General features: G+C 36.8%; 1 protein-coding gene across 5 annotated transcripts in view; it reads right to left on the reverse strand.

Annotated features, from left to right (window-relative positions):
- Positions 1 to 4,663: 4,663 nt before the first annotated feature.
- LOC127850583 (gamma-tubulin complex component 2-like) overlaps positions 4,664 to 26,884 on the reverse strand; it is a 51,395-nt gene continuing 29,174 nt past the window's right edge. For 3 of the 5 annotated variants that reach the window (XM_052383710.1, XM_052383708.1, XM_052383709.1), the window contains exons 21-28: positions 25,581 to 25,654; positions 24,842 to 24,951; positions 23,677 to 23,922; positions 20,183 to 20,326; positions 14,592 to 14,702; positions 13,999 to 14,162; positions 11,847 to 11,941; positions 4,664 to 6,400 (exon numbers count right to left, since the gene is read on the reverse strand). In XM_052383710.1, the coding sequence (XP_052239670.1) occupies positions 6,279 to 6,400; positions 11,847 to 11,941; positions 13,999 to 14,162; positions 14,592 to 14,702; positions 20,183 to 20,326; positions 23,677 to 23,922; positions 24,842 to 24,951; positions 25,581 to 25,654 (1,066 nt within the window). In that variant the 3' untranslated portion in view covers positions 4,664 to 6,278. Of the gene's footprint in view, positions 6,401 to 6,920; positions 6,930 to 11,846; positions 11,942 to 13,998; positions 14,163 to 14,591; positions 14,703 to 18,946; positions 19,001 to 20,182; positions 20,327 to 23,676; positions 23,923 to 24,841; positions 24,952 to 25,580; positions 25,655 to 26,884 lie in introns of those variants that run through there. The other 2 variants (XM_052383711.1, XM_052383712.1) reach the window with 2 other exon arrangements.

Below are 26,884 nucleotides of genomic sequence, written 5' to 3' on the forward strand. Positions count from 1 at the left end.
CAATCAGTTTTATTCAGATGGGCTTGTAACATTCATTGTTTTTCTTTCGCTTGATTATTAACATATGTGGGTTTTATTGATAAGTCTGCTACTTAAATGACTGCAATTATTTGATCTACATGCAGCAGGCATGCATACATATTTGAAAGGGCATTTGTGCTTACTGTAATACACAGACTAGGTTTTAAGAAAGCTTGGCACATGTAACTATGCCTAGTTGTTACAAATATTACTTATTATTAGTGACATTTGTTATTAGAACCTTAGTGCTTTTGTTAGCTATAATTCAATTTATTATTGCATGTGTACGCTAATATTCAACACTGAATTTGACAATTCTCTCTTACCTGCTCATCAGATGGTTGTTTGGTTATTCTGGACCCTTATTATATTACCATAGGTTAGGTTTTTTTTGGAATATAAGATCATGAACGTGTAAATTCTTTCACATTTTCACTCGCTTCCTGTTGAGTGTGCACTGACTTGTGGCCATCACGAGTTAAACTAGACTTTGTACTCGCATGGAAGATTAATATACTTGAGAGAAATCCTGTGTAATTGATGTATCAAGTTTTGATGAGGATATTACATTTTATGTTTAAAAGTTATTGCTTCATTATGACATCCAATCATGATACGTTCACGTATTATGTGAACATGAAAATGTAGGTTAACAAAGGGGAATGCTTTCACACAAATAGAACACTTTTTGAAGTAATTAAATAGTCGTTAAACAAAATAGTTGATTTCTGTCCTTCAAATATATTGGAATTATATGGTTATAGAGACTTCCTTAGTTTCTAGACATTCTTACATGCAATCTGTATTCTAGCGAGAGTTTTCTTACAATTATTCACAAACATATTCATTAGATATACATTTTTTAGAGAAATACTATTGATAATACATCATTTTGACCTATCCCATACTATGATTGAGTCGAAACAACATGGCAAGCCAATTGAAAAAGGAAGTGACTGTAATCTGTAATTTGCATAATCTTCCATTGATGAATCTGTGCTATGTGCAAAACTTGTTTAACCCTTTCAGTGCGGGAACCAAATTTTGAAGGCCTTTGCAAACAGTTTGGATCCTGATGAGACGCCACAGAACGTGGCGTCTCATCAGGATCCAAACTGTTTGCTATTCTGATAGTATTCTTTTAAAAAAATCGAACAAAATGCTAATTTTAGAAATTCAGCAGACGACATTTTAGCAGAAGACAAATTACCCAGCATGCAAAGGGTTAATTCTAATGCATTTAATCATAGTGCTGTTGCCATTCTGTTTGTTGCAATACATGGTGTTTGTTACATGTTTGATTTCAATAAATAATTCAAACACAATGATCTTTAAAAATATATGTCTCTTGACTCGAATAAATGGTAATTATGCTGTGAATAAATGTTTGCATTATGAATTGTATATCTGACATAAATTGTGTATTTGGTGGGTGTTTAAAAATCATGTCATTTGTCATGCGTCACATACGGTAGGTTTACAATTTAAAGTTGTATATTAATATATTTTGTTAATGTATATAAAAACCAAGATAAGAAAAGAAATAAAGGTGTCGCACTTTATGTGTTGTATGTCTATTCTGCTGTTGTAGCAAATCTTCTTATATGATTATTCAATGCATTAAACGTCACTTCTATTGTCAGCAGAAAACACAAAAAGCTTTAGGTCTAGTTCACCAGTGTTTGTCTTTTTCATGGAATGGATCCTTAAGCACATCGCTGTATCTTTGCTTTTTAATCATTGCTTTTAGTATTTTCTTCATGTTGTTTAAATGAGAGCATTTCTATGGAGAACCGCCGTTTTAGTGTATAAAGGTTAGCGTGTGGGGAGGACATCTTATTTATGTATCTCATAATCTGTAATGTTTTGAAAGATTTATGTAATTGCATCACAACGCACATTGTACCTTTCCAGTGGTTTTTGGTAGGTTTATTAAAGGGTCATATTCTTAGAGGCAAAAATAAATGTTTTTCCAAAGGCTTGTCCCAAAATTCCCAATTTAGCTTTCTGTTGTTTGGAAATGAGTGCCATGAGGAAATAGGACTATTGCAGGTGTAATAAATAATTATGCCCCCCTTCGAAGAAGAGGGGGTATATTGCTTTGCTCATGTCGGTCGGTCTGTCGGTCGGTCTGTCCACCAGGTGGTTGTCAGACGATTACTCAAGAACGCTTGGGCCTAGGATCATGAAACTTCATAGGTACATTGATCATGACAGGCAGATGACCCCTATTGATTTTGAGGTCACTAGGTCAAAGGTCAAGGTCACGGTGACCAGAAATAGTAAAATGGTTTTTGGATGATAACTCAAGAACGCATACGCCTAAAATCATGAAACTTCATGGGTAGATTGATCATGACTTGCAGATAACCCCTATTGATTTTGAGGTCACTAGGTCAAAGGTCAAGATCACGGTGACCCGAAATAGTTAAATGGTTTCCGGATGATAACTCAAGAACGCATACGCCTAGGATCATGATACTTCATGGGTAGATTGATCATGACTCGCAGATGACCCCTATTGATTTTGAGGTCACTAGGTCAAAGGTCACGGTGACCCGAAATAGTAAAATGGTTTTCAGATGATTACTCGAGAATGCATACGCCTAGGATCATGAAACTTCATAGGTAGATTTATCATGACTTGCAGATGACCCCTATTGATTTTGAGGTCACAAGGTCAAAGGTCAAGGTCACGGTGACCCGAAATAGTAAAATGATTTTCGGATGATAACTCAAGAACGCTTTTGCCTAGGATCATGACACTTCATAGGTACATTGATCGTGACCCGCAGATTTTCAGGTCACTAGGTCAAAGGTCAAGGTCACAGTGACAAAAATCGTATTCACACAATGGCTGCCACTACAACGGACAGCCCATATGGGGGGCATGCATGTTTTACAAACAGCCCTTGTTCATATTTTTTTGAAGAGCAGAAATAATGATTTTCTATCACAGATTCCTCAAATATTATAAGCAAACAATTTTAAATACAATGTGAATTAAAAAAAATCTAAATTTCCCAGGTTTAGGTCATATTACCAAAATTGATGGCATATTTTTTTTCTGGCTTTTTCGGCGTATCTGTTTAACATCACTTTTGACCTTACCTGACCTTTGTAAGTGTCCAATAAAATTTCCCACGGCTAGACACGAATAATTACACTTCATTTATTCCATTGGCTGATTTGAGCATACCACCAGAACATTGGAAACATTACCATGTCTTTTTAACACTGTTTTACTGCGTGTTCAGCATGAAACAATTTTATCTCTAATGAAAAGGCTTGATAGATAGAACAGTTTAACACTCGACTCTTGACATCAATACAGTTTGTGCGTGCACCTTTTATTTTCAGAGGATTGCCAGCGCCAGAGCGTTTGTACTTAAAGACTATGTTCTCATATTTAGTAATTACATCCATATTCCTGTCTGTGTACCAGTATATTCAAGTTCATAAAAGTATCGTGTTTCCCTATCCTGATATTCTTTTTAGCCAAACCATTTTAAATTGTTTTGGAAATTGAACATTTAACATGTACAAGTATAAAGTTTTAAACAAGCCGTCGTTCCAGCAGTGGAAGCATGGCCTCACTTTAATGCATTGCATTCCAACCCGCAAGGTATCCGGGTCAGTTCGCATCCAGTAAAATAATAGTTATATAATATAGACGCTATCGTGAGAACTAGATGAACTTGAATTTTCGTTAGACCAGAAATATGTTAAATGAAGATATTCACCGATATAATTATGGTTTGTCAATAACAGATTCTAAATGTGTTTTCAACAATACCATGATAAATATTATTTTAAAAATTTGATTAATTTAACAAGAATTATTCCACCATATTGACTAATATATTAAGCATGAGCGCGATGATTCTCGATACTGTTAATAATCGAATCAAATAGCAATGCCCGGCAAACCACTAAAACATGTTTGTTCGAAGAATGCGCGTATAAATATTAAAAATATGTACGGATACTTCGCGTGTGGCCGGTTGACTCATATGTTTTAATTTCACTTCCATTCTTGTTTTGGTTTTCGGTTTTGTATCTATAGGTTTATGACCAGCAATATGTAATAATGTAAAATAAGCCGCGAAGACTCCGCGTAACATCCCGTACTGCATGTGATGCAGCTAAGAACTGCACAGAAAAAGACATTCGCTATCTTTGATCTCATTCATTGAACATTTTACCTTTCACCAACTCCAACCACAATCAACGCCGTATATCTTTTTTAAAAGATATTTCTTGTTTTATGTATATTTACTTAATAAGTAGTCAGATAGATCTAAAAACATAATTTTAAGTACCCTTTTAGGCATTATAATCAAAAAGCAAATTCGTTGAATTGATATCCCCCGCCAATATGCTTCTGGACACAAGCGTTATATTGGACATTCAAAAAAGCATTTTTTCAAGATACAAAGGGCCATAACTCCGTTATTAACAGATGGTGTACAATGACATTTGGCGTGCATCATCCTCTTATCCATATAATATATATACTCATACCAAGTTTAAATGAAATCCGCCAAAGCACTTCCAAGATATGGCTCAGGACGGACGGAAAGACAGACAGACAACGCCAAAACAATATCCCTCCGCCTATGGCGGGGGATAATAAATCAGAACAATATGTAGTCATAAATAATTTATTGCATGACTCCTATATATACATTTTGATTTTAAAATGACGCACATCACTTAACAAAATAAGGGTCACTGTATCAACAAGATTTCTTAATGAACAGAATACTAATACCTATAGGCATTATAAATCTGTCAAAAAACAATCAAATTGTTTAAAGCAATTTACACTAATTTTGTGACCATGTACGCTTCATATTTGCATTTTATCAGACAAACAATGGAACTAATTCATTGAATGAAAATATAATTAAATAACAACTATGTACATTATTTACAACTAAACATCAACTTATCCAGTGTTCAATAAAAACAGGCACATATTTTAATAATTTACTTACATTTAAAAAAAAAATAATTGAATAGAGAATTAACATCAATGTTAGGGATAAGCTACAAAGGTTCCCTTTCATATACAATGTCAATTTACGCTGATGTATAAAATGATGATGTTTCAAGTATATGAATGCTGAATGGGTATCTATGATATGATTGTTTTCAAGAATAAGCGGGTAAATGAGATTTAAGATCTTTAAAAAGGTTTAAAAGATGTTGTTTCAGAAAGATTTAGGGGTAAACTTTCGGACCATTTCACAGGTTAATTTTCAGGCTCATTTCTGTCTGTTCATGGCTAACATGACACTTTTAGCAAATGGTTCTCTTAATAATGTAAAAACAAATAGGCATTTGCCATTTTATGTTAATTGTAATACCAAAAACAAGCGATGTGTTTGTGAAACACTATGTCCACATATATATGACCTTTGACCTTGAAGGATGACCTTGACCTTTCACCACTCAAAATGTGCAGCTCCATGAGCTACACATGCATGTCAAATATCAAGTTGCTAGCTTCAATATTGCAAAAGTTATGGCAAATGTTAAAGTTGGGACAAACAAACAAACCAACAAACAGGGCAAAAACAATACAAGTACATATCTTATAACTAAATGTTTTGTAATTGTCTTGTTTTATTTATCAATACAAAGATATAAAAGCAAATATTATTGGTAATTTAAAGACTTTACATTCAAAATATGCGTTAATGGTCCATATAGCTGTGAAATTTCACTGAATAAAATGTATAATCTCAGCCTTTATTGAAATTAAATTTCATAACAGTTTTTGTTGTTTTTGTTTTTATATTTTTTTCAAACTAAGCACTTATACCAAAGTACAGAGTTTCTATCTTCTGTGAATCTAAATAAACATACTAAATAACTTCAAAGTTGTATAAGCCACCCAGACTGGTTACCCTCAATTCTCTATGTATCGGGGCTTCTACATAATACCAATCATATTGAACTTATTCTGCAATATTACAAAGCCATCCCCCTTGAATAATGCATGTAAAGCTGTTAAACCTATGTATTTATACAAGGCTTTTTTGGGTAATTTTCCCAGATGCACATAGTAATTCTTGGAATATTTGTTGAATGGAAATATTTTTTTTCAAAATAACTAAGGAGGGGTTTCAACCATCTGTAATAAAACCCATTAGCGCCTTTTTAAATTTAAATAAGTTGGCAAAACACTAGAAACTGAAAGTTTATTCTAGTTCAATTTCATCAAACAAATCTCTATGTAATCTCTTCTGTCAGCCAACTGAACCAGTGCTAGATGGGGGTCCCTGGCGACTGTAATGTTTGCCCGGTACGTAGCGAACATTTTCTGGTCTTGTGGTTGTAAATGTAGTGGTCGGCCATGAGCTGGTAGATCCTGTAATTAAATGTGCAAGATAACATTCATAATATAGTTTATATTCAGTTTTTACTGAATATTTTCACTTATTGCATTTCGCATATACTGTGTTTTGTGCAATTTCATATTTATGATATTTTAATAACATGAAAATATAAGTTTATCAAAATAACATTCATAATGTAAACATGATGTAATTGCTGTCTTTACTACACTATTTTTCTCTTACTGTATGAGACTGCTCAGAATAATGCCAACATGCCAAAAGAAGATTTATCTGCAAGAGCTTTAAAATGTATGTGCCCGTAAAACCAACAAATTCTGAAATGAGAGCAATCTTAATATGCTCCTTCTTTAACTTTATTTGTAGGGGTAAAACAAAAATGATATTGAAAATCTAAAATGTGTGAATGGACATTTAACAGATTAAGTGTTAGCACGCAAGAAAACAATGTTAACATGTTAACAATCAGAACAAATGAACATAAAATGAGAAAAGTGAATGGCTATATAGCAGTAACTTCTAACATTAAATTACCATCCTATCCTGGAAATGAAATAGATGAAAACATAGAATGAGCTCAACAAGCATTTCAACAAGTACAAACACTAACATACAAAAAATGGCAAAATACAAGAATGCCGGACAAAACCCCTCCCGGATAAAAACCCTCCCGTCAGTTTTATAGGGGCCGGACGAAAACCCTCCCATGAATAAACGGGGACGGACAAAAACCCTCCCATGAAAAAACGGGGGAGGACAAAAACCCTCCCATGAAAAAAACGGGACCGGACAAAAACCCTCCCTGAAATCTGAGCCACGAATTCAACTCAACAATTATTTATTAAATTTTAATCCGAAATCGGTCATTTCCGAATGTCACACAGTATAATGTTACATACGTTTTGACAAATAAGCATAATCAATTGATAAACAAAAACCAACATTGTAGACACTTGTGTGCCTTTACACAAACAAATTGCTTTTTATATGTTGCAGATTCACAGTATGATATTTTGAACAAATGTTGTCAGCATTGAGTGATTTTTTCGGATTAATGAATGCAACATTGTGTGAAGCAAATACATTTGTCGACGTTTAATTGCTTTTAATTGTTTCTGTGATTAAACTACTTAAAAACTATAAGTAGTTGCAGATTCACAGTTTGCTATTTGGAGTTAATTTTGCGGATTAATGAATGCAACAATGTGTGAAGCAATTACATTTGTCGGTGTTTAATTGCTTTCAAGGGAGGGTTTTTGTCCGCAGTTGCAGATTCACAGTTTGCTATTTTGATACATATGATTGTATGCCATTAACTAGTTAATTGTTATGATTAGCTGATTAGTGGGCCTAAATAACTGAATCATTGACATATTTGACAATAGAGTATGCTTTATATATTGTCTGCAAAAATGCAATTGAAAACGTTACAGTCAAAGCTAAATTAAATAAGTAATTAAGACAAATTAGTTACATGCTAACGAATTGTTAGTTGTTAACAGAATTTTACTTTCATTTTCGCAAAGTTTTAAGAAACTTCCCGGAAAGCACGTTTTTTGCATGAATGAGCATATGACGCGATTAATCGTTGCACTGTATCGTATTGCATTCAATCTAAATTTAAATTCACTTGTCTATAAATGGCCTCATTTTATGTTTTAATTGATGTTGTTATTATATTGGATTATCGGATATATATGCACATTAGAAAGCGGTATGTTTACAGTTAATGGATACACATTTTCTTTCAATTTCATACCCCTGAAAACACAATACACACAATGGGTAATTCTATCGGATTAATGAATGCAACACTGTTTCTTTTACGGGAGGGTTTTTGTCCGGTCCCGTTTTTTCATGGGAGGGGTTTTGTCCTCCCCCGTTTTTTCACGGGAGGGTTTTTGTTCGCCCATGTTTATTCATGGGAGGGTTTTCGTCCGCCCCCTATGAAAATGACGGGAGGGTTTTTATCCGGGAGGGGTTTTGTCCGTATTCCAAAATACAAGTCATAAAAGTGTGTTTTGAAACATTAATTTTGCAATTGACAAAAGGACGAACAAAACAGAAAATAAACTGAAAACAATACTCTAAATGACTCTTAACATTATCAAAACGATGAAAAACGCCAAATGATTTTTGCCGATATTGAATACAAACTTTAATATTTACATGAATGTATTATTTATATGCATAAAAATGCAGTGAACTTCAATGCCATCTGTTAATATGCATAACGGGCACAAATTCTTTTATCAGTTGAAAAAAAAAGAATTACAAACCAGCTATGAGAAACTAAAACAGTTGAAAAGACCTTTTCAAAACTGACCAGTGCATGATTCTAGCGCTTGAGACAATTATGTCAAACAAAGATATTCTATTACAGTTAAATTGCAATTTTTGTAAAATAAATATAGCTCTGTGTGTGAATGAATGACATTTATTAAGTTGTACTCATAAGTTTTGGCATTTCAGGAATTAAATTATTAATTTTTGATTCTCATGCTGTGTATTTGCCACTTAAACAGCATTTCAGTCATATCTTGCTGGTCCATTAACTGCCTCATACTATTCCTGTGTAAGCTGGTTAACAAGTACTGAGTGCACATACTCATGACAACTGCCCTTGTTGCAACAGAGGAGAATGGAGAATGGCCTTAGTAAGGATTCTATGCCCAGTCCCCACACAAGTAATGTGGCTGGGCATGGATCAAACCTGTGAACTTTAGATTAAAAGTCCAGCGCTCTACCAACTGAATATGTATGTGAATGTATGATAAGTGTAATGGTATAGAGAAATAGATATTAACCTTGTTTGGGAAAATGGGCTTTATGCATGTGCGCTAAGTGTCCTCCCAGATTAGCCTGTGAAGGGACCACACTTTCCGCCTAGACATGTGCGCTAAGTGACCTCCCAGATTAGCCTGTGAAGGGACCACACTTTCCGCCTAGACATGTGCGCTAAGTGACCTCCCAGATTAGCCTGTGAAGGGACCACACTTTCCGCCTAGACATGTGCGCTAAGTGACCTCCCAGATTAGCCTGTGAAGGGACCACACTTTCCGCCTAGACATGTGCGCTAAGTGACCTCCCAGATTAGCCTGTGAAGGGACCACACTTTCCGCCTAGACATGTGCGCTAAGTGACCTCCCAGATTAGCCTGTGAAGGGACCACACTTTCCGCCTAGACATGTGCGCTAAGTGACCTCCCAGATTAGCCTGTGAAGGGACCACACTTTCCGCCTAGACATGTGCGCTAAGTGACCTCCCAGATTAGCCTGTGAAGGGACCACACTTTCCGCCTAGACATGTGCGCTAAGTGACCTCCCAGATTAGCCTGTGAAGGGACCACACTTTCCGCCTAGACATGTGCGCTAAGTGACCTCCCAGATTAGCCTGTGAAGGGACCACACTTTCCGCCTAGACATGTGCGCTAAGTGACCTCCCAGATTAGCCTGTGAAGGGACCACACTTTCCGCCTAGACATGTGCGCTAAGTGACCTCCCAGATTAGCCTGTGAAGGGACCACACTTTCCGCCTAGACATGTGCGCTAAGTGACCTCCCAGATTAGCCTGTGAAGGGACCACACTTTCCGCCTAGACATGTGCGCTAAGTGACCTCCTAGATTAGCCTGTGAAGGGACGACACTTTCTGCCTAGACATGTGCGCTAAGTGACCTCCTAGATTAGCCTGTGAAGGGACCACACTTTCCGCCTAGACATGTGCGCTAAGTGACCTCCCAGATTAGCCTGTGAAGGGACCACACTTTCTGCCTAGACATGTGCGCTAAGTGACCTCCTAGATTAGCCTGTGAAGGGACCACACTTTCCGCCTAGACATGTGCGCTAAGTGACCTCCTAGATTAGCCTGTGAAGGGACCACACTTTCCGCCTAGACATGTGCGCTAAGTGACCTCCCAGATTAGCCTGTGAAGGGACCACACTTTCTGCCTAGACATGTGCGCTAAGTGACCTCCCAGATTAGCCTGTGAAGGGACCACACTTTCTGCCTAGACATGTGCGCTAAGTGACCTCCCAGATTAGCCTGTGAAGGGACCACACTTTCCGCCTAGACATGTGCGCTAAGTGACCTCCCAGATTAGCCTGTGAAGGGACCACACTTTCTGCCTAGACATGTGCGCTAAGTGACCTCCCAGATTAGCCTGTGAAGGGACCACACTTTCTGCCTAGACATGTGCGCTAAGTGACCTCCTAGATTAGCCTGTGAAGGGACCACACTTTCCGCCTAGACATGTGCGCTAAGTGACCTCCCAGATTAGCCTGTGAAGGGACCACACTTTCTGCCTAGACATGTGCGCTAAGTGACCTCCTAGATTAGCCTGTGAAGGGACCACACTTTCCGCCTAGACATGTGCGCTAAGTGACCTCCCAGATTAGCCTGTGAAGGGACCACACTTTCCGCCTAGACATGTGCGCTAAGTGACCTCCTAGATTAGCCTGTGAAGGGACGACACTTTCTGCCTAGACATGTGCGCTAAGTGACCTCCTAGATTAGCCTGTGAAGGGACCACACTTTCCGCCTAGACATGTGCGCTAAGTGACCTCCCAGATTAGCCTGTGAAGGGACCACACTTTCTGCCTAGACATGTGCGCTAAGTGACCTCCTAGATTAGCCTGTGAAGGGACCACACTTTCCGCCTAGACATGTGCGCTAAGTGACCTCCTAGATTAGCCTGTGAAGGGACCACACTTTCCGCCTAGACATGTGCGCTAAGTGACCTCCCAGATTAGCCTGTGAAGGGACCACACTTTCTGCCTAGACATGTGCGCTAAGTGACCTCCCAGATTAGCCTGTGAAGGGACCACACTTTCTGCCTAGACATGTGCGCTAAGTGACCTCCCAGATTAGCCTGTGAAGGGACCACACTTTCCGCCTAGACATGTGCGCTAAGTGACCTCCCAGATTAGCCTGTGAAGGGACCACACTTTCCGCCTAGACATGTGCGCTAAGTGACCTCCCAGATTAGCCTGTGAAGGGACCACACTTTCCGCCTAGACATGTGCGCTAAGTGACCTCCCAGATTAGCCTGTGAAGGGACCACACTTTCCGCCTAGACATGTGCGCTAAGTGACCTCCCAGATTAGCCTGTGAAGGGACCACACTTTCTGCCTAGACATGTGCGCTAAGTGACCTCCCAGATTAGCCTGTGAAGGGACCACACTTTCCGCCTAGACATGTGCGCTAAGTGACCTCCCAGATTAGCCTGTGAAGGGACCACACTTTCTGCCTAGACATGTGCGCTAAGTGACCTCCCAGATTAGCCTGTGAAGGGACCACACTTTCCGCCTAGACTGGACTTCTGTTTAGAAGAGACCTCCTTTAAAAAACAAAAACAATTTCAGCGCAGTGTTGTCTCTGATCTGGTTTGACACTATACGCACATGCATTTAGCCCCTTTTTCCAACAGCATGACTCATATATGAATAAAAGCTTACAGATACCTGACTCTGAGCTGTGTGTGGAGGTGTTGAGAGCTGCCGCTCTCTCTGCAGACAATGCCTCCAGCCTCTCTGTGTAGAAACCATTGAAGTCCAGCCTGGAAGGACCAGAGTATAGAATATACAATTAAATATACATATGCATATAACAGTGTGCCAGTTTGACATCAAAACGGATTTTAATGACAATGTGTTTATCCATTTGGGAAATTAGATCCTGGTTTGCAAAAAATTTGGAAACTGTTAAATTAGTTTCATCAGCTGTACTCTCTGTATTAATTATTAAGCTGCTATTATAATAATTTTACGTATCTTGTGCACTGAAGCACAATTGACCTAACAATGAGGTTAGATTGACAATTTATTAAGCAATTCAAAGAGCAAGAACTTGATTGTTCGCGAGTCTGTGTGTGATGCCTTTTGACACTGTTAGATCTATCTACAAAAGTTTATAAATCCTATCAAAAAACACACATTAAGCTGTCTTTATTACATTGTTTAACACCTTGTTCGCCATGAAACACCAGTACCAGAACACTTCTTCTGCATTTACCTTTCAATATAACTGAATTGCATTTGTGTGTAAAGTGTTGTCCCAGATTAGCCTGTGCAGTCTGCACAAGATGATCAGGGACAACACTTTTCCCCTATACTGTATTTTCACTAAGAAGAGATTTCCTTAAAACCCAAAATATAATTAAAGAAGAAAGTGTTGTCCCTGATTAGCCTGTGCAGATTACACAGGCTAATCTGGGACTACACTGAACATAGTTTTCCCAGAGAATGGCTCATATTTTTGTGTCGCATACCGGTGAGTAGAGTTATCCTGCTTGTCTAGTGACAAATAAGATGCAGTAGATATGGTGTTGCATAGATACCCTGAGGTCCTGGGTTCGGTCTTTACTACATTATCAAGCATTATCAAGAGAAATTAAAAGACAACAAGAACTGGCTTCTCAAAGAAACAGACTTGAGTGTGTCTATAAAAGCCCTAAGCTTTCAATGTAATAGAGATATGTGTACCATAAATAGGTTTAAACTATTAAAGCACACATGTTTATATGTGTTTTTTTGCAAATTGGATATGGCAAAACAAAAAAACTCATTGTGAATTCAATTAATTTCATTGACACAAACTTGTTTAGATTTTAAAAATCAGGTATATTTGTTAGTATTCAAGTCCTGGATTTTGTATACTGTCAGAAATAAGACTTTGGGAGTTAGTGTTCATTAATTATGTGATTTCATGGTTAAGTAGACCAACACAAATGCTTAACAATAAGTGTATGACAAATTATATTATTGTTATATTATTAAGTTTTATCCCTGACCTGAAATAATTGTCACTCATTTCATGTCAAAAGCAGACTTGAGTGTCTATATAACCCTCCAATGTTAACGAGCTAAAATAACTAAGTTTAACATTTTTAAGCACATGTTTAAATATGTGATCTTTTCTTCATGTTGGATAAAATACACACAACTCACTCTGGATTCATTTTATATAATTGATGTGAAATTTCATGGATTCGTTAAAATTGAGTATATTTGTTAGAATTAAAGTCTCAGATTTTTATAATATGTGATTTAAGACTTTGAAGGTAAACGTTCCTGGATTAATTGATTACATAGTTGAATGGACCCACAAAAATCCACGAAAATTAGTGTCTGAGGAATAGAATTATTTTTTCAGTATCCTCGATCACTAATCACCATTGCTCGTTACATGCATTAGTTGTACCTGTATAAGATGTTAAGGAGCTTGACCCCATCAATAATCACCATTGCTCGTTACATGCATTAGTTGTACCTGTATAAGATGTTGAGGAGCTTGACCCCATCAATAATCACCATTGCTCCTTACATGTATTATTTGTACCTGTATAAGATGTTAAGGAGCTTGACCCCATCAATGATCACCATTGCTCCTTACATGTATTATTTGTACCTGTATAAGATGTTAAGGAGCTTGACCCCATCAATAATCACCATTGCTCCTTACATGTATTATTTGTACCTGTATAAGATGTTAAGGAGCTTGACCCCATCAATAATCACCATTGCTCGTTACATGCATTAGTTGTACCTGTATAAGATGTTAAGGAGCTTGACCCCATCAATAATCACCATTGCTCCTTACATGCATTATTTGTACCTGTATAAGATGTTAAGAAGCTTGACCCCATCATTGCTCTGTGAAAACTCCATAATCCTGTCTAGCAGCTCCAGCAACAGTCTGGAGAAGTTGGCATCAAAGTTTGCGATGGTCCGTTCAAAGTTCTCATTGCGGACCAAGTCATCAACATGTTCGGAGAGCACCTGGACATTTCCAATATTTGCTTGATTTTATAGTCATCAAATACTAGTAGCTGATTCTGTATTACCATATGTTCAGATAACTCTAGATAAAAATGGTGCCTTTAAGGGACACATAATGTGTTTTTTTGTAGTTGTTTAAGTACATAACATACATATTTGTAATTGGCTTAATTGCAAATGTATATATAATTGTGAATGTATATACTTTATATATCAAATAAATCCGCAGTCAAACTATAAGTTATCTAATTTATTTTCAAAAAGTCACGTACCCCGGTATGTAAAAATCTTCAACAATGAGATACAGCGCACAAACAAAACCGTATGGTTTGTTCTTATTATCTCAAGAAACCAAATCACTAGTCACTAAATGTCAAGAAAATAAAATGTACAGCAAAGCCCAAAACGGTGTAGCCTATTGCTAATTACCTTAGCTTTTTGTTTATGTTTTTCTGAGCTCTTGCCCTTGTCAGCGAAGTCCCTGGGGTGTTTGTCTCCCACCAGGGCGTCCATCTGGACCTCCGTGGTATGTCCCAACCTCTGAAATGAGCCACTTAATTATTACAATAACTTCCATATCCCAACCTCTGAAATGAGCCACTTAATTATTACAATGACTTCCATATACATAACTCTGAAATGAGCCACTTATCTATAACAATGACTTACATGTCCCAACCTCTGAAATGAGCCACTTAATTATTACAATGACTTCCATGTCCCAACCTCTGAAATGAGCCACTTAATTATTACAATGACTTCCATGTCCCAACCTCTGAAATGAGCCGCTTAATTATCACAATGACTTCCATGTCCCAACCTCTGAAATGAGCCACTTAATTATTAAAATGACTTCCATGTCCCAACCTCTGAAATGAGCCACTTAATTATTACAATGACTTCCATGTCCCAACCTCTTAAATGAGCCACTTAATTATTACAATGACTTCCATTTCCCAACCTCTGAAATGAGCCACTTAATTATTACAATGACTTCCATGTCCCAACCTCTGAAATGAGCCACTTAATTATTACAATGACTTCCATGTCCCAACCTCTGAAATGAGCCACTTAATTATTACAATGACTTCCATGTCCCAACCTCTGAAATGAGCCACTTAATTATTACAATGACTTCCATGTCCCAACTTCTGAAATGAGCCACTTAATTATTACAATGACTTCCATGTCCCAACCTCTGAAATGAGCCACTTAATTATTACAATTACTTCCATGTCCCAACCTCTGAAATGAGCCACTTAATTATAACAATGACTTACATGTCCCAACCTCTGAAATGAGCCACTTAATTATTACAATGACTTCCATGTCCCAACCTCTGAAATGAGCCACTTAATTATTACAATGACTTCCATGTCCCAACCTCTGAAATGAGCCGCTTAATTATCACAATGACTTCCATGTCCCAACCTCTGAAATGAGCCACTTAATTATTAAAATGACTTCCATGTCCCAACCTCTGAAATGAGCCACTTAATTATTACAATGACTTCCATGTCCCAACCTCTGAAATGAGCCACTTAATTATTACAATGACTTCCATTTCCCAACCTCTGAAATGAGCCACTTAATTATTACAATGACTTCCATGTCCCAACCTCTGAAATGAGCCACTTAATTATTACAATGACTTCCATGTCCCAACCTCTGAAATGAGCCACTTAATTATTACAATGACTTCCATGTCCCAACCTCTGAAATGAGCCACTTAATTATTAAAATGACTTCCATGTCCCAACCTCTGAAATGAGCCACTTAATTATTACAATGACTTCCATGTCCCAACCTCTGAAATGAGCCACTTAATTATTACAATGACTTCCATTTCCCAACCTCTGAAATGAGCCACTTAATTATTACAATGACTTCCATGTCCCAACCTCTGAAATGAGCCACTTAATTATTACAATGACTTCCATGTCCCAACCTCTGAAATGAGCCACTTAATTATTACAATGACTTCCATGTCCCAACTTCTGAAATGAGCCACTTAATTATTACAATGACTTCCATGTCCCAACCTCTGAAATGAGCCACTTAATTATTACAATGACTTCCATGTCCCAACCTCTGAAATGAGCCACTTAATTATTACAATGACTTCCATGTCCCAACCTCTGAAATGAGCCACTTAATTATTACAATGACTTCCATGTCTCAACCTCTGAAATGAGCCACTTAATTATTACAATGACTTCTATGTCCCAACCTCTGAAATGAGCCACTTAATTATTACAATGACTTCCATGTCCCAACCTCTGAAATGAGCCACTTAATTATTACAATGACTTCCATGTCCCAACCTCTGAAATGAGCCACTTAATTATTACAATGACTTCCATGTCCCAACCTCTGAAATGAGCCACTTAATTATTACAATGACTTCCATATCCCAACCTCTGAAATGAGCCACTTAATTATTACAATGACTTCCATGTCCCAGCCTATGAAATGAGCCACTTAATTATTACAATGACTTCCATGTCCCAACCTCTGAAATGAGCCACTTAATTATTACAATGCCTTCCATATCCCAACCTCTGAAATGAGCCACTTAATTATTACAATGACTTCCATGTCCCAACCTCTGAAATGAGCCACTTAATTATTACAATGACTTCCATGTCCCAACCTCTGAAATGAGCCACTTAATTATTACAATGACTTACAAGCTTCACTTTAAATGAGTCTCATTCTGGGAAATGCATGTGCGAAAAGTGTCGTCACAGATTAGATTGTGCAGCCTGCAAAAACTGGATACATGTAGTAGTTTAAAAGAGAAATCATTTAACTAATAGTTCCATAAAACCGATCAGTGACATCCCTGATTAGCCCGTGCGGATTGCACAAGCTAATCTGAGAAGGTACTTTTTACACATGCGTTAAGCCCTGTTTTCACAGAGAGCAGTTCAAAAGTAATAGAATGATAAGTTGCCATATTTGAACTTACTTATGAAAGAGATCTTAGTTAAAAATGTATATTGGTAGATGGTTTTAGACAGAGTAAAAATATAGCTAAGTTTATTAGTGAATCATTAACCTTTTTGTGTAAAATATGTCATTCATTTCAATAACTAGATGTTGAATATGATATAATTATACTGATAGTCATTTAATTTCAAGTTCAAACATGAATTCATTTCGATGTGGTAATCTCTAGAACTTTGATTTATATTTTAAAAAACAGAATATTACCTACTTTACAATGAAGCTAAACGTAAACAAGAGCACCGCATAACGGGTGCCACGCTCGGCTGCGAAAGTTTGTCAGAATTTTTTTTTTAAGGTCACAGTGACCTTGACCTTTGACCAAGTGACCCAAAATGGGTGTGGCGTGTAGAACTAATCAAGGTGCATCTACATCTGAAGTTTCAAAGTTGTAGGTGGAAGCACTTTGATTTTAGAGCCAATGTAAAGGTTTTAGCACGACGCAGGCGGATGTCTGACGACGAGCAGGCTATGACAATACCTCAGGTTTTCTCCGAAAACAGCCTCGCTAAAAATTGCCTTAAATTGATATTAAAGTCATGATAGTTCGTAGCTAACCTAACAATAATATTTGAAAATACTTCAAGAACTGTTGAAAATTGAACAGTGCTGTAGTCTTAACATGACACTCTTTTCTGTATGTACAAATGTACTCATAGTAGATCTTTATGCTACATGTTCCAAAGACATAGAGGAAAGATGAAGATGACATTCAGAAATAAACAGAAAGTTGTATTGGTAATGTGTCATCACAATATATTGGAACAATATAATTTCAAGATGGATAATTTAGAAATTTACTGAATCCAAAAATATGGAATGAAGTGAAGTAAAGAATTGTACGATGCTAAAGTAAGAAATTAAACACAGCAGCTGTAAAAAATGAACAAAATATAAAAACAAAAATAATTTTCATGCTCAAGTGACATCATCATGTCGAAAAACAACTATTGTGTGCTCTTTTAAGTGTTAATATACATTGTACAACCTATAGCAGAGGCTTCAACACTCTTGCTACCAGAAAACAATTATTACTATGTTAATAAATGTGCCATGTACTTTTTGTTAACTTATAGTAAAATGCCCAAAACATTATTAACTAAGGTAATCTGGTTGTCAAAATCTAATTCACTATGGTAACAACAGACTGTAAGAATTATTTTTTTTTGCTAGCTATTTTTAAGAAATAAAGATATAAAGTTAATTGTAACTTGAACCTAACTTATTATCCTAGCTAGTACTTTCTACAGTTCTGTCAATTATTGGACTGTTATCTAGAACATGATTGCAGAGGAAAGAACCAGATTGTAGAACCTAGGCTCCATGCTTTAAACAATTTTCAAAACTAATCTTAATCATACTGCAAATAATGGCTAATACATTTTCTAGCGTTTCTTGCGAGCAAGAAAGTGCTATCAGCCTTATTTGCATATTATGTTGATAGTGCCTTCTGACTTTCATAGATTTACAGTACAACAATTTTGCTTAAATGAGAGCAAGAGCTGCTATAAGCATTTATCAGATATATGCTGATAGTACGTTCTGGCTCTCATTGTAGGCATAGGCTTCATACATTCAATTCAGCTATTGATTAATATTTCAAAGTGAAACATTTGTTGGTCTATATTTAAAATAAAGAGCAAGAGCATTTTCATCGGCAAATATTTTTCTTCAAACTGTGAATGAAATAAAGTAATTAAATAGTCATGGAGCCATTTCTGTCAGAGACATGAAAACAGCAGTAGAGGACAGATTCATGGTTACATCGGTGCTAGTGCCAGATGGAAGTTCTAGACTGTCCAGTGTACCTTTATATCAATGTGCATCTTCTAAAATGTGGATCACAATATCAAAAATAAGTAAGCAGGCAATATAAATGGGCCATGCTCTGTGAAAAGGAGATTTAATGCATGTGCGTAAAGTGTTGTCCCTGATTAGCAATTGCAGTCCGCACAGGCTAATCAGGGGCGATACTTTCCATCTAAACTGGATTTTTGCTAAGAAGAGACTTTCTTAAAAAGTAAATATGATACAAGCGAAAAGAGTCGTCCCTGATTAGCCTGTGCAAACTCCATAGACTAATCTGGGACAAAAATTAACGCACATGCATTTAACCCCTTTTCACAGAGCACGACCAAAATGTATATGGCTAAAAACCAGTCACACATTAGAAATGCTCCTCCTAAGCCAAACCTTAGTACTTTAACAGACACTGTATGATATTTTCACAAACATACACTATTAAACTATGATTATGTGCATAGTTAACACTTATAAGTTATAAATGAAACATTATAATTTATTGCGACTGATTTGTTTCCATACATTTCATGTGGAAGGTAAACCAGTACAAAGCTTAACAATTCTCAATTCAGTTCTTTAAAGCTAAAAATCTAAAAATTCATACAATTTTTAAGAGGCATTACTTTGGCAAAAATAGCATAGCAAGTTCCTCATGTAATTCCTTAATTTCAGAAAGCAATACACAAAATTCCAAAGCAAGCAATTCAAAATGTTTATACCTGTAAATGTTTATAAAATTTATATAAAATGGTATGTGTTTTTAAAACCATTGAAAGATATATTAGAATGCATGTTTGAGAAAATGTGTTAACCATTAACATATGCATTTGATGTTCTACCATCGTATTGCACAAATCACTAGATTCAAAATTTATCAGCATTAAAAGTTTTGAGCACATAAGGTCCTTGACACAAAAATTCACACACAACAGGACACAGGGCACGAGCGGTTTGTACAGTGAGAAGTTTCATAATGCTATGCAGACCACTATAAGCCTGGGGTAAATAGTCTGGACAAAACAAATTCACACACAAATGAGGAATACAGGACATTGCCAGATTACGGTTTATGAGGCATTGCTGGTTTCTGGTTTATGATGCATCGCAGGTATCTGGTTTATGAGGCATTGCAGGTATCTGGTTTATGAGGCATTGCCGGTTTCTGGTTCATGATGCATTGCCAGTTTACAGTTTACGAGTTGTCATACCTGTATGAAGTTAGAGAACGTGACGCAGACCATCATGAGTTTGTGTACAATCTTGAGCAGCTGGGGGTTGGTCAGCATACAGTCCTTGAGGCAGTTGTTGAGGAAGTCAGAGTGAAAACCAAGCACATCATCCACGTTGGAGACCTGGAACCAGAAACAACTTAGCCTCATTCTAGGTTAACTGGCCTTAATGCATGCACATACAGTGTCGTCCCAGATTAGCCTGTGAAGTCTGCGTAAGCTTATCAGGGACGACACTTTTCACTTTTATGGAATATTTCATTTAAAGAAAGTCTCTACAAATGGAAAATCCACTATAGGTGGAAAATGTTGTCCCTGATAATCCTGAGCATAATTACAGTCTAAGCACATGTATTTAGCACTGTTATCCTTGATGGCCATGTTTATCAACAAACGGGAAGGATTAACAAACTCAGCAGTTATATCATTAGAAACAAGAGCACCACATAACGGGTGCCACGCTCGGCTGCGAAAGGTTGTCAGATTTTATTTTTGTATAGAGGTCACAGTGACCTTGACCTTTTGCCTAGTGACCCAACAAGAGATGTGTTTGTCAGAAGCACAATGCCCCCTACTGCGCCGCATCGAATTAAAGGTTATTACTTTCCTTGAATTTTGTCCAATCCAACCGGGGGGGGGGGGGGGGGGGGGGGGGGGGGGGGGGAGAGGTGGGGAGGGTCTCACAGTCAATTATGACCATGTCAGACATCACTGACAACCAAGGCCTGTGGTTTAAAAGAGATCTAAACCAGAGTTGATCATGTATCTATGGACATACGTCCACAGGTATGTAATGAATAGGGATGGCATCGAATACCAATATCGGTATTCGAATGTTCGCAAATTCATTCAATCGAATATTCGAATATTCGCATAAAACGGCTGGATTGATTTTTACCTTGTTATGTGTTAATTTACATTGGTTTGTAAGTTATATCCGTTTGCTAAATACGAGGCTGTTTATTAACGTTGCTATCGAATAATTGTATCGCTGTCGACTAATACTATGACCGATACTGTGATCGGGCACAAATAGAATGAAAAACACCGTGTCATAGAATTTTATTTTAAAATGATTCCACAGATTTATAGCAGACCGCGCATATGTTAAACTAAGTTTACACACATTACACGGTTCGGTCTTCTTATCCACAGACCGTGTAAAGTATTCCATACTGCAGAAGGGGCTGGTGGCATTTTCAGATTTGAATTATGATTCCTTGATGATTGTTTAATTTATATCATCTGTTACTTTTGAGTAATTCACATATTTAAATGTCTGTGCAAACTGTGATCACATAAACTAAATTATTATTCGCAAGTAAATTGAAGCCCTTTATTGGTACCTAATTGACAAACAACAGTTTGGGCCCTTTCCTATAGTAAGTATATTGCATTGCGCGATTTGAGTAATTCACACATTTTAATGGCTGTACATACTGTGATCACAAAACTTAATTATTATTCGCCAGTCAATTGAAACCGTTAATTGGCACCCCATTGGCAAACAACAGTCGGGGCCTTTCTTAGAGCGTGTATATTGCATTGCGCAATCAACACTGATACGGGCCGCGTTATCAGTTTGACACGAAGAACGTCACGTCAATCATGTTACTCCCAAGTGATTTCGGTTGCTTTTTAGTAAGCGATTCGCAGGTCATTAAATATTAGTGAAATTACGTTTGAAAAAAAAATGCGAATATGCGAATATCATTTTTATTATTCGAATGCTGACCATTCAATCGAATATTCGATTATTCGAATAATTTTGCCATCCCTAGTAATGAACATCAAAGAAATTATAATTACATGTATATCATTAAAAAAACTTTGACAAATCAATCATTTGGGTTATAAATATTCAAAATAATAAATCTGTACAGTAACTGTGAAAAGAACTTCAATTTTTGGTAAGGAAATATATAATATGAGATTTCCCTTGAAAATAATTGTCTGTAACAAATCTCTATTTTTAGTAGCAAATAATTAAAAGCCACTACTGTGACTGTAGATTCACCACTCAAAATGTGCAGCTCCATGAGATACACATGTATGCAAAATATATAAAGTGGCTATGTACAATATTGAATAATTTTCTCCCTTTTTTAAAGCTTATTACTTCCCTTAAATCTGTTTTTTTTACCATAGACCGTAAAGGATTACCTTGACCTAAACCTTTTACCACAATGTGTTTGTCAGAAACACAATGCCACCTACTGTGCCGCTTTGATTTATTTAACAAAAATATATACGTGGGCAGGTCAGATAACTATGTCCATTTAAAGCTTATTACTTCCCTTGAATTTGTTTTTTTCGAACCTAGACCTTGAAAGATGATGTTCACCTTAAAATTTTACCACACAATATGTGCAGCTCCATGAGATACACATGCATGCCAAATATCAAGGTGCTATCTTCAATATTTAAAAAGTAATGACCAATGTTAAGGTTTTAGCATGACGCCTACGACAGACGACGAGCTGGCTATGACAATAGCTCGGGTTTTCTCAGAAAACAGCCTCGCTAAAAATGTTGTAACCAAGCTTCCTGTAGATTGGACAATAAATGTGGCCTCTAGAGTATTACAATAAATGTGGCCTCTAGAGTATTACAATAAATGTGGCCTCTAGAGTATTACAATAAATGTGGCCTCTAGAGTATTAAAATAAATGTGGCCTCTAGAGTATTACAATAAATGTGGCCTCTAGAGTATTACAATAAATGTGGCCTCTAGAGTATTACAATAAATGTGGCCTCTAGAGTATTACAATAAATGTGGCCTCTAGAGTATTACAATAAATGTGGCCTCTAGAGTATTACAATAAATGTGGCCTCTAGAGTATTACAATAAATGTGGCCTCTAGAGTATTACAATAAATGTGGCCTCTAGAGTATTACAATAAATGTGGCCTCTAGAGTATTACAATAAATGTGGCCTCTAGAGTATTACAATAAATGTGGCCTCTAGAGTATTACAATAAATGTGGCCTCTAGAGTATTACAATAAATGTGGCCTCTAGAGTATTACAAATGTTGATGGTACACAACGGACAAAAGGCAATCACAAAAGCTCACTATGAGCAATTGTGCTCAGGTAAGCTAAAATTGCTTTAATATTGTAAGCCTGAATTTGCATGCTACTGGATGTGGACAATTTATAGATATGAGCCGTGCTCTGTGAAAAGGGGGTTTAATGCATCAGCGTAAAGAGTCGTCCAAGATTGGCCTGTGCAGTCTGCAGAGGCTTATCAGGGACGACCCTTTCCACTTTGATGATATTTTTCGTTTTAAGAAAGTCTCCTCTAAGCAAAAATCCAGTTTAGGCAGAAAGTCCATCCCTGATTAGCCTGTGTGGATTGCACAGGCTTCTCTGGGACCACACTCTACGCACATGCATTAAAGCCCCTTTTCACAGAGCAAGGCACATATATATGTGTGTGTGTGGGGGGGGGGGCCTTTTTATGAGTGCCTACAGTGTTCATGTTGGTCTGAAAGACATGCCAGCTTGGCTCCACGACCTCAAACATCATGTAGTACTCAAAGTTCTGCACAAAGTTGAGCATGCGCTGTCTCAGGGCGAAGGCGGCCGAATACCAGCGCGCAGACTGGATGCTGTACATCTTGGCTGTCTTGTTCCCCACCCACACACTGCACAGCTGCCTCTCTACGTGCTTGGTGTAGAACAAATGTCGGAATAACATCTGGTATCTCGTTAAAGCCTGAAAGAAAAGCATAGAACAAGTGTCGGAATAATATCTGGTATCTCGTAAAAGCTTGAAAGAAAAGCATAGAACAAGTTTCGGAATAACATCTGGTATCTCGTAAAAGCTTGAAAGAAAAGCATAGAACAAGTTTCGGAATAACATCTGGTATCTCGTAAAAGCTTGAAAGAAAAGCATAGAACAAGTTTCGGAATAACATCTGGTATTTCGTTAAAGCCTGAAAGAAAAGCATAGAACAAATGTCGGAATAACATCTGGTATCTCGTTAAAGCCTGAAAGAAAAGCATAGAACAAATGTCGGAATAACATATGGTATCTCGTTAAAGCCTGAAAGAAAAGCATAGAACAAATGTCGAAATAATATCTAGTAACTCGTTAAAGCCTGCAAGTAAACCATGGCTATGTTTTATATCATTATATTCAAGATAACCTCAATAAATTAGAGGGACTTGAAAATATTCACCTTTGGTAGTGCCATTACTGAATGTGTTAATCTATATGAATATTAAATTCACAATGTGATTGACAAAAAATAACATGAGAAACTGGCAAATAAAAAAGTTCTGCAGTTAATCAACCAGTAGGATGATGGGCTGGTATGTATATATAATTTTGTTCAGCTACCATGCAGTGCTCTATATGCACATATTTGTTAACCATTGGAAAAAATCATAGTTCAATCATATCTTTTATCTCAAAACATGGGTGTGATTTAAGAAGCATCTAAGGGGAGGAAAATGACCTACCCTCCTAACAGGATTTAGTTAAACTCTTCATTTTTATACAGATACAGCAAAGTTACAAACTATTTGCGAAATAGGTTTAACATTGACAGGGACGATATCAGCTGAAAGGAGGAAAAATCACACCCCTGACAAATGAGCACAACATAAATACAACTGTATGCTAGAGATACCTTCCTGTTGAGGACGAGAGAGACAGGCCATTTCACCACATAGTCAAATGTGAACGACTCTAGGCCAGACAGATGAAGGTCCGTGGGATCACTGCGGTATCTCTTGTAATCTGGAACAACAACAACAGTACACGGACTGGAAGTTTGACCCTCTCAGATAGGAATCGCATCCATTTGTAGTCCCTTAGAAAATCAAATTAAATACCTTTCTTGAAAGAATACAGCTGTAAAGGTTCCATTTCAAACCCTAATTAGCAACAAACAGCATCAAACCTGAACAGCATGCGAGTTCCCCGCAGGATGTTCTGGTTATATGCTGGTTGCATATTGCCATTTTCACTTGACTACTGAGCGGGAAAAGGTTAACTTAAATCAGACTTTGACTTCGTTAGGCTTTTTGAAAATATAACTTTGTCAAATTATAGACTTCAGACCGTGCTCCCTTGCCCTGTTTAGTCCATCAGATTTTTTGTTGCACATAAATTGAAGAACATGTGTAACAGGAAAATTAGTGCATCACCATATGTTTGAGCATTGTGTTAGGAACAATGCAGAAACTATTAATGGGACATCTGTGTCCCTTGAACAGCGTCTAGTTAGTGTTCAATAAAGTAATATATGTATGTTTTTATACCAGATGTTAAATTTTAAGTTAAGTAGGAGAATTTTACCAGTCAGTAATGCTTTCAACTGCTAACATACCATGCTGAATCTAATTGGGTTGATTTGCGCTCCTTACCTCCTTCCAAATTGGTTTCAATGGAAAGAATAGTGAACATCTGTGTGATCAAGTCATACTGCAGCAAATCCACTCTGAAATTGACAATTATTCCTCAATTTTATATATCTATTTTACTTTCATTTACGTAAGTATGTTAGTTAAATAATGATATCTAAGATTTTGAAATAATGATCTTGTGAGTAAAATTTTCAAATATTTCCCTAATGATTTGTTACCCTTGCCCTGTTTGACAATCAAACAATACACTATTTTCTTTTATCAATTTTGAATTATTAATTACACCGCTTCGTGCTTACCCTATACCATGTGATACAGAGTAAGTTGAACAACCTTGATTTACTTCCCTTTATCAGATTGTGCAGGGTCAGTTTGAAGCTGTTTAAGGAATTTATCTGACCAATGAGCAAGTATCATCCTCCACCACCATAGACGTAATAACTAAACTTAGCTTAACTGTAAAGTGTACTGACATTGTCTTGTTTACTTCCGTAACATCATTTTATGTAACTGACTTGATATGAACCACAACTGACCAAATAAGGTCTCCACATGAACTAGGTTAGCCAATGAAAAATTAGTATTCTGTACGAGGTTAGATGATATATATTTACAAATGTTCATTTGTTTGCAGGTTTTGATTTACGATTTTACATCAAACATCTTTCCCAAATATTTCTTAAAGCCACAGACAAAGCTTATTTGTTCAATAAAAGACATTTAAAAATAATGAAACAAGTAAATGTGTTGAATAGATATCTCCTGCCAAAAATAAATTTTGTGACAGACTCACAGACTGACAGACGGATGGACTGAGGCACAGACAACGCAAATTCTATATCCCTCTGCCTTTGGCGGGGGATAATAATATTCTTTCAAACAGACGCAGAACAGAATCTTTTCACAAAAATTACGTCAGCAAAACTACCATCCATACAAGGCCCAGTGTCTCATTTTCATTTTATACTAAGCCTAGGGCTTACTATGTCATCCAAAAAATTAGCAACAAGCAATTTTGCTGAAACCAAACCAATTTGGTAAGAGCCTTTTCTTCATAAAACTCCATAACATAGGTTAAAAACAAGAGATGTGTTTGTCAGAAACACTATGCACCGCTTTGATTTATTTAATGTTTTATATCATTTGGCACATTCAGATAATTTTTACAAGGGAAGTAATATTTTTTTAAAGGATACAATAAAAAATATTACTTCCCTTGTAAAAATGATCAGTACCTGCCTAATGATAAATAAAAATTATCTCCCTTTAAAGCTTGTTACTTTGCTTGGATTTGTTTTTTTTTA

Source organism: Dreissena polymorpha, chromosome 11, assembly GCF_020536995.1.
Source record: "Dreissena polymorpha isolate Duluth1 chromosome 11, UMN_Dpol_1.0, whole genome shotgun sequence".
Lineage (NCBI taxonomy): Eukaryota > Metazoa > Mollusca > Bivalvia > Myida > Dreissenidae > Dreissena > Dreissena polymorpha.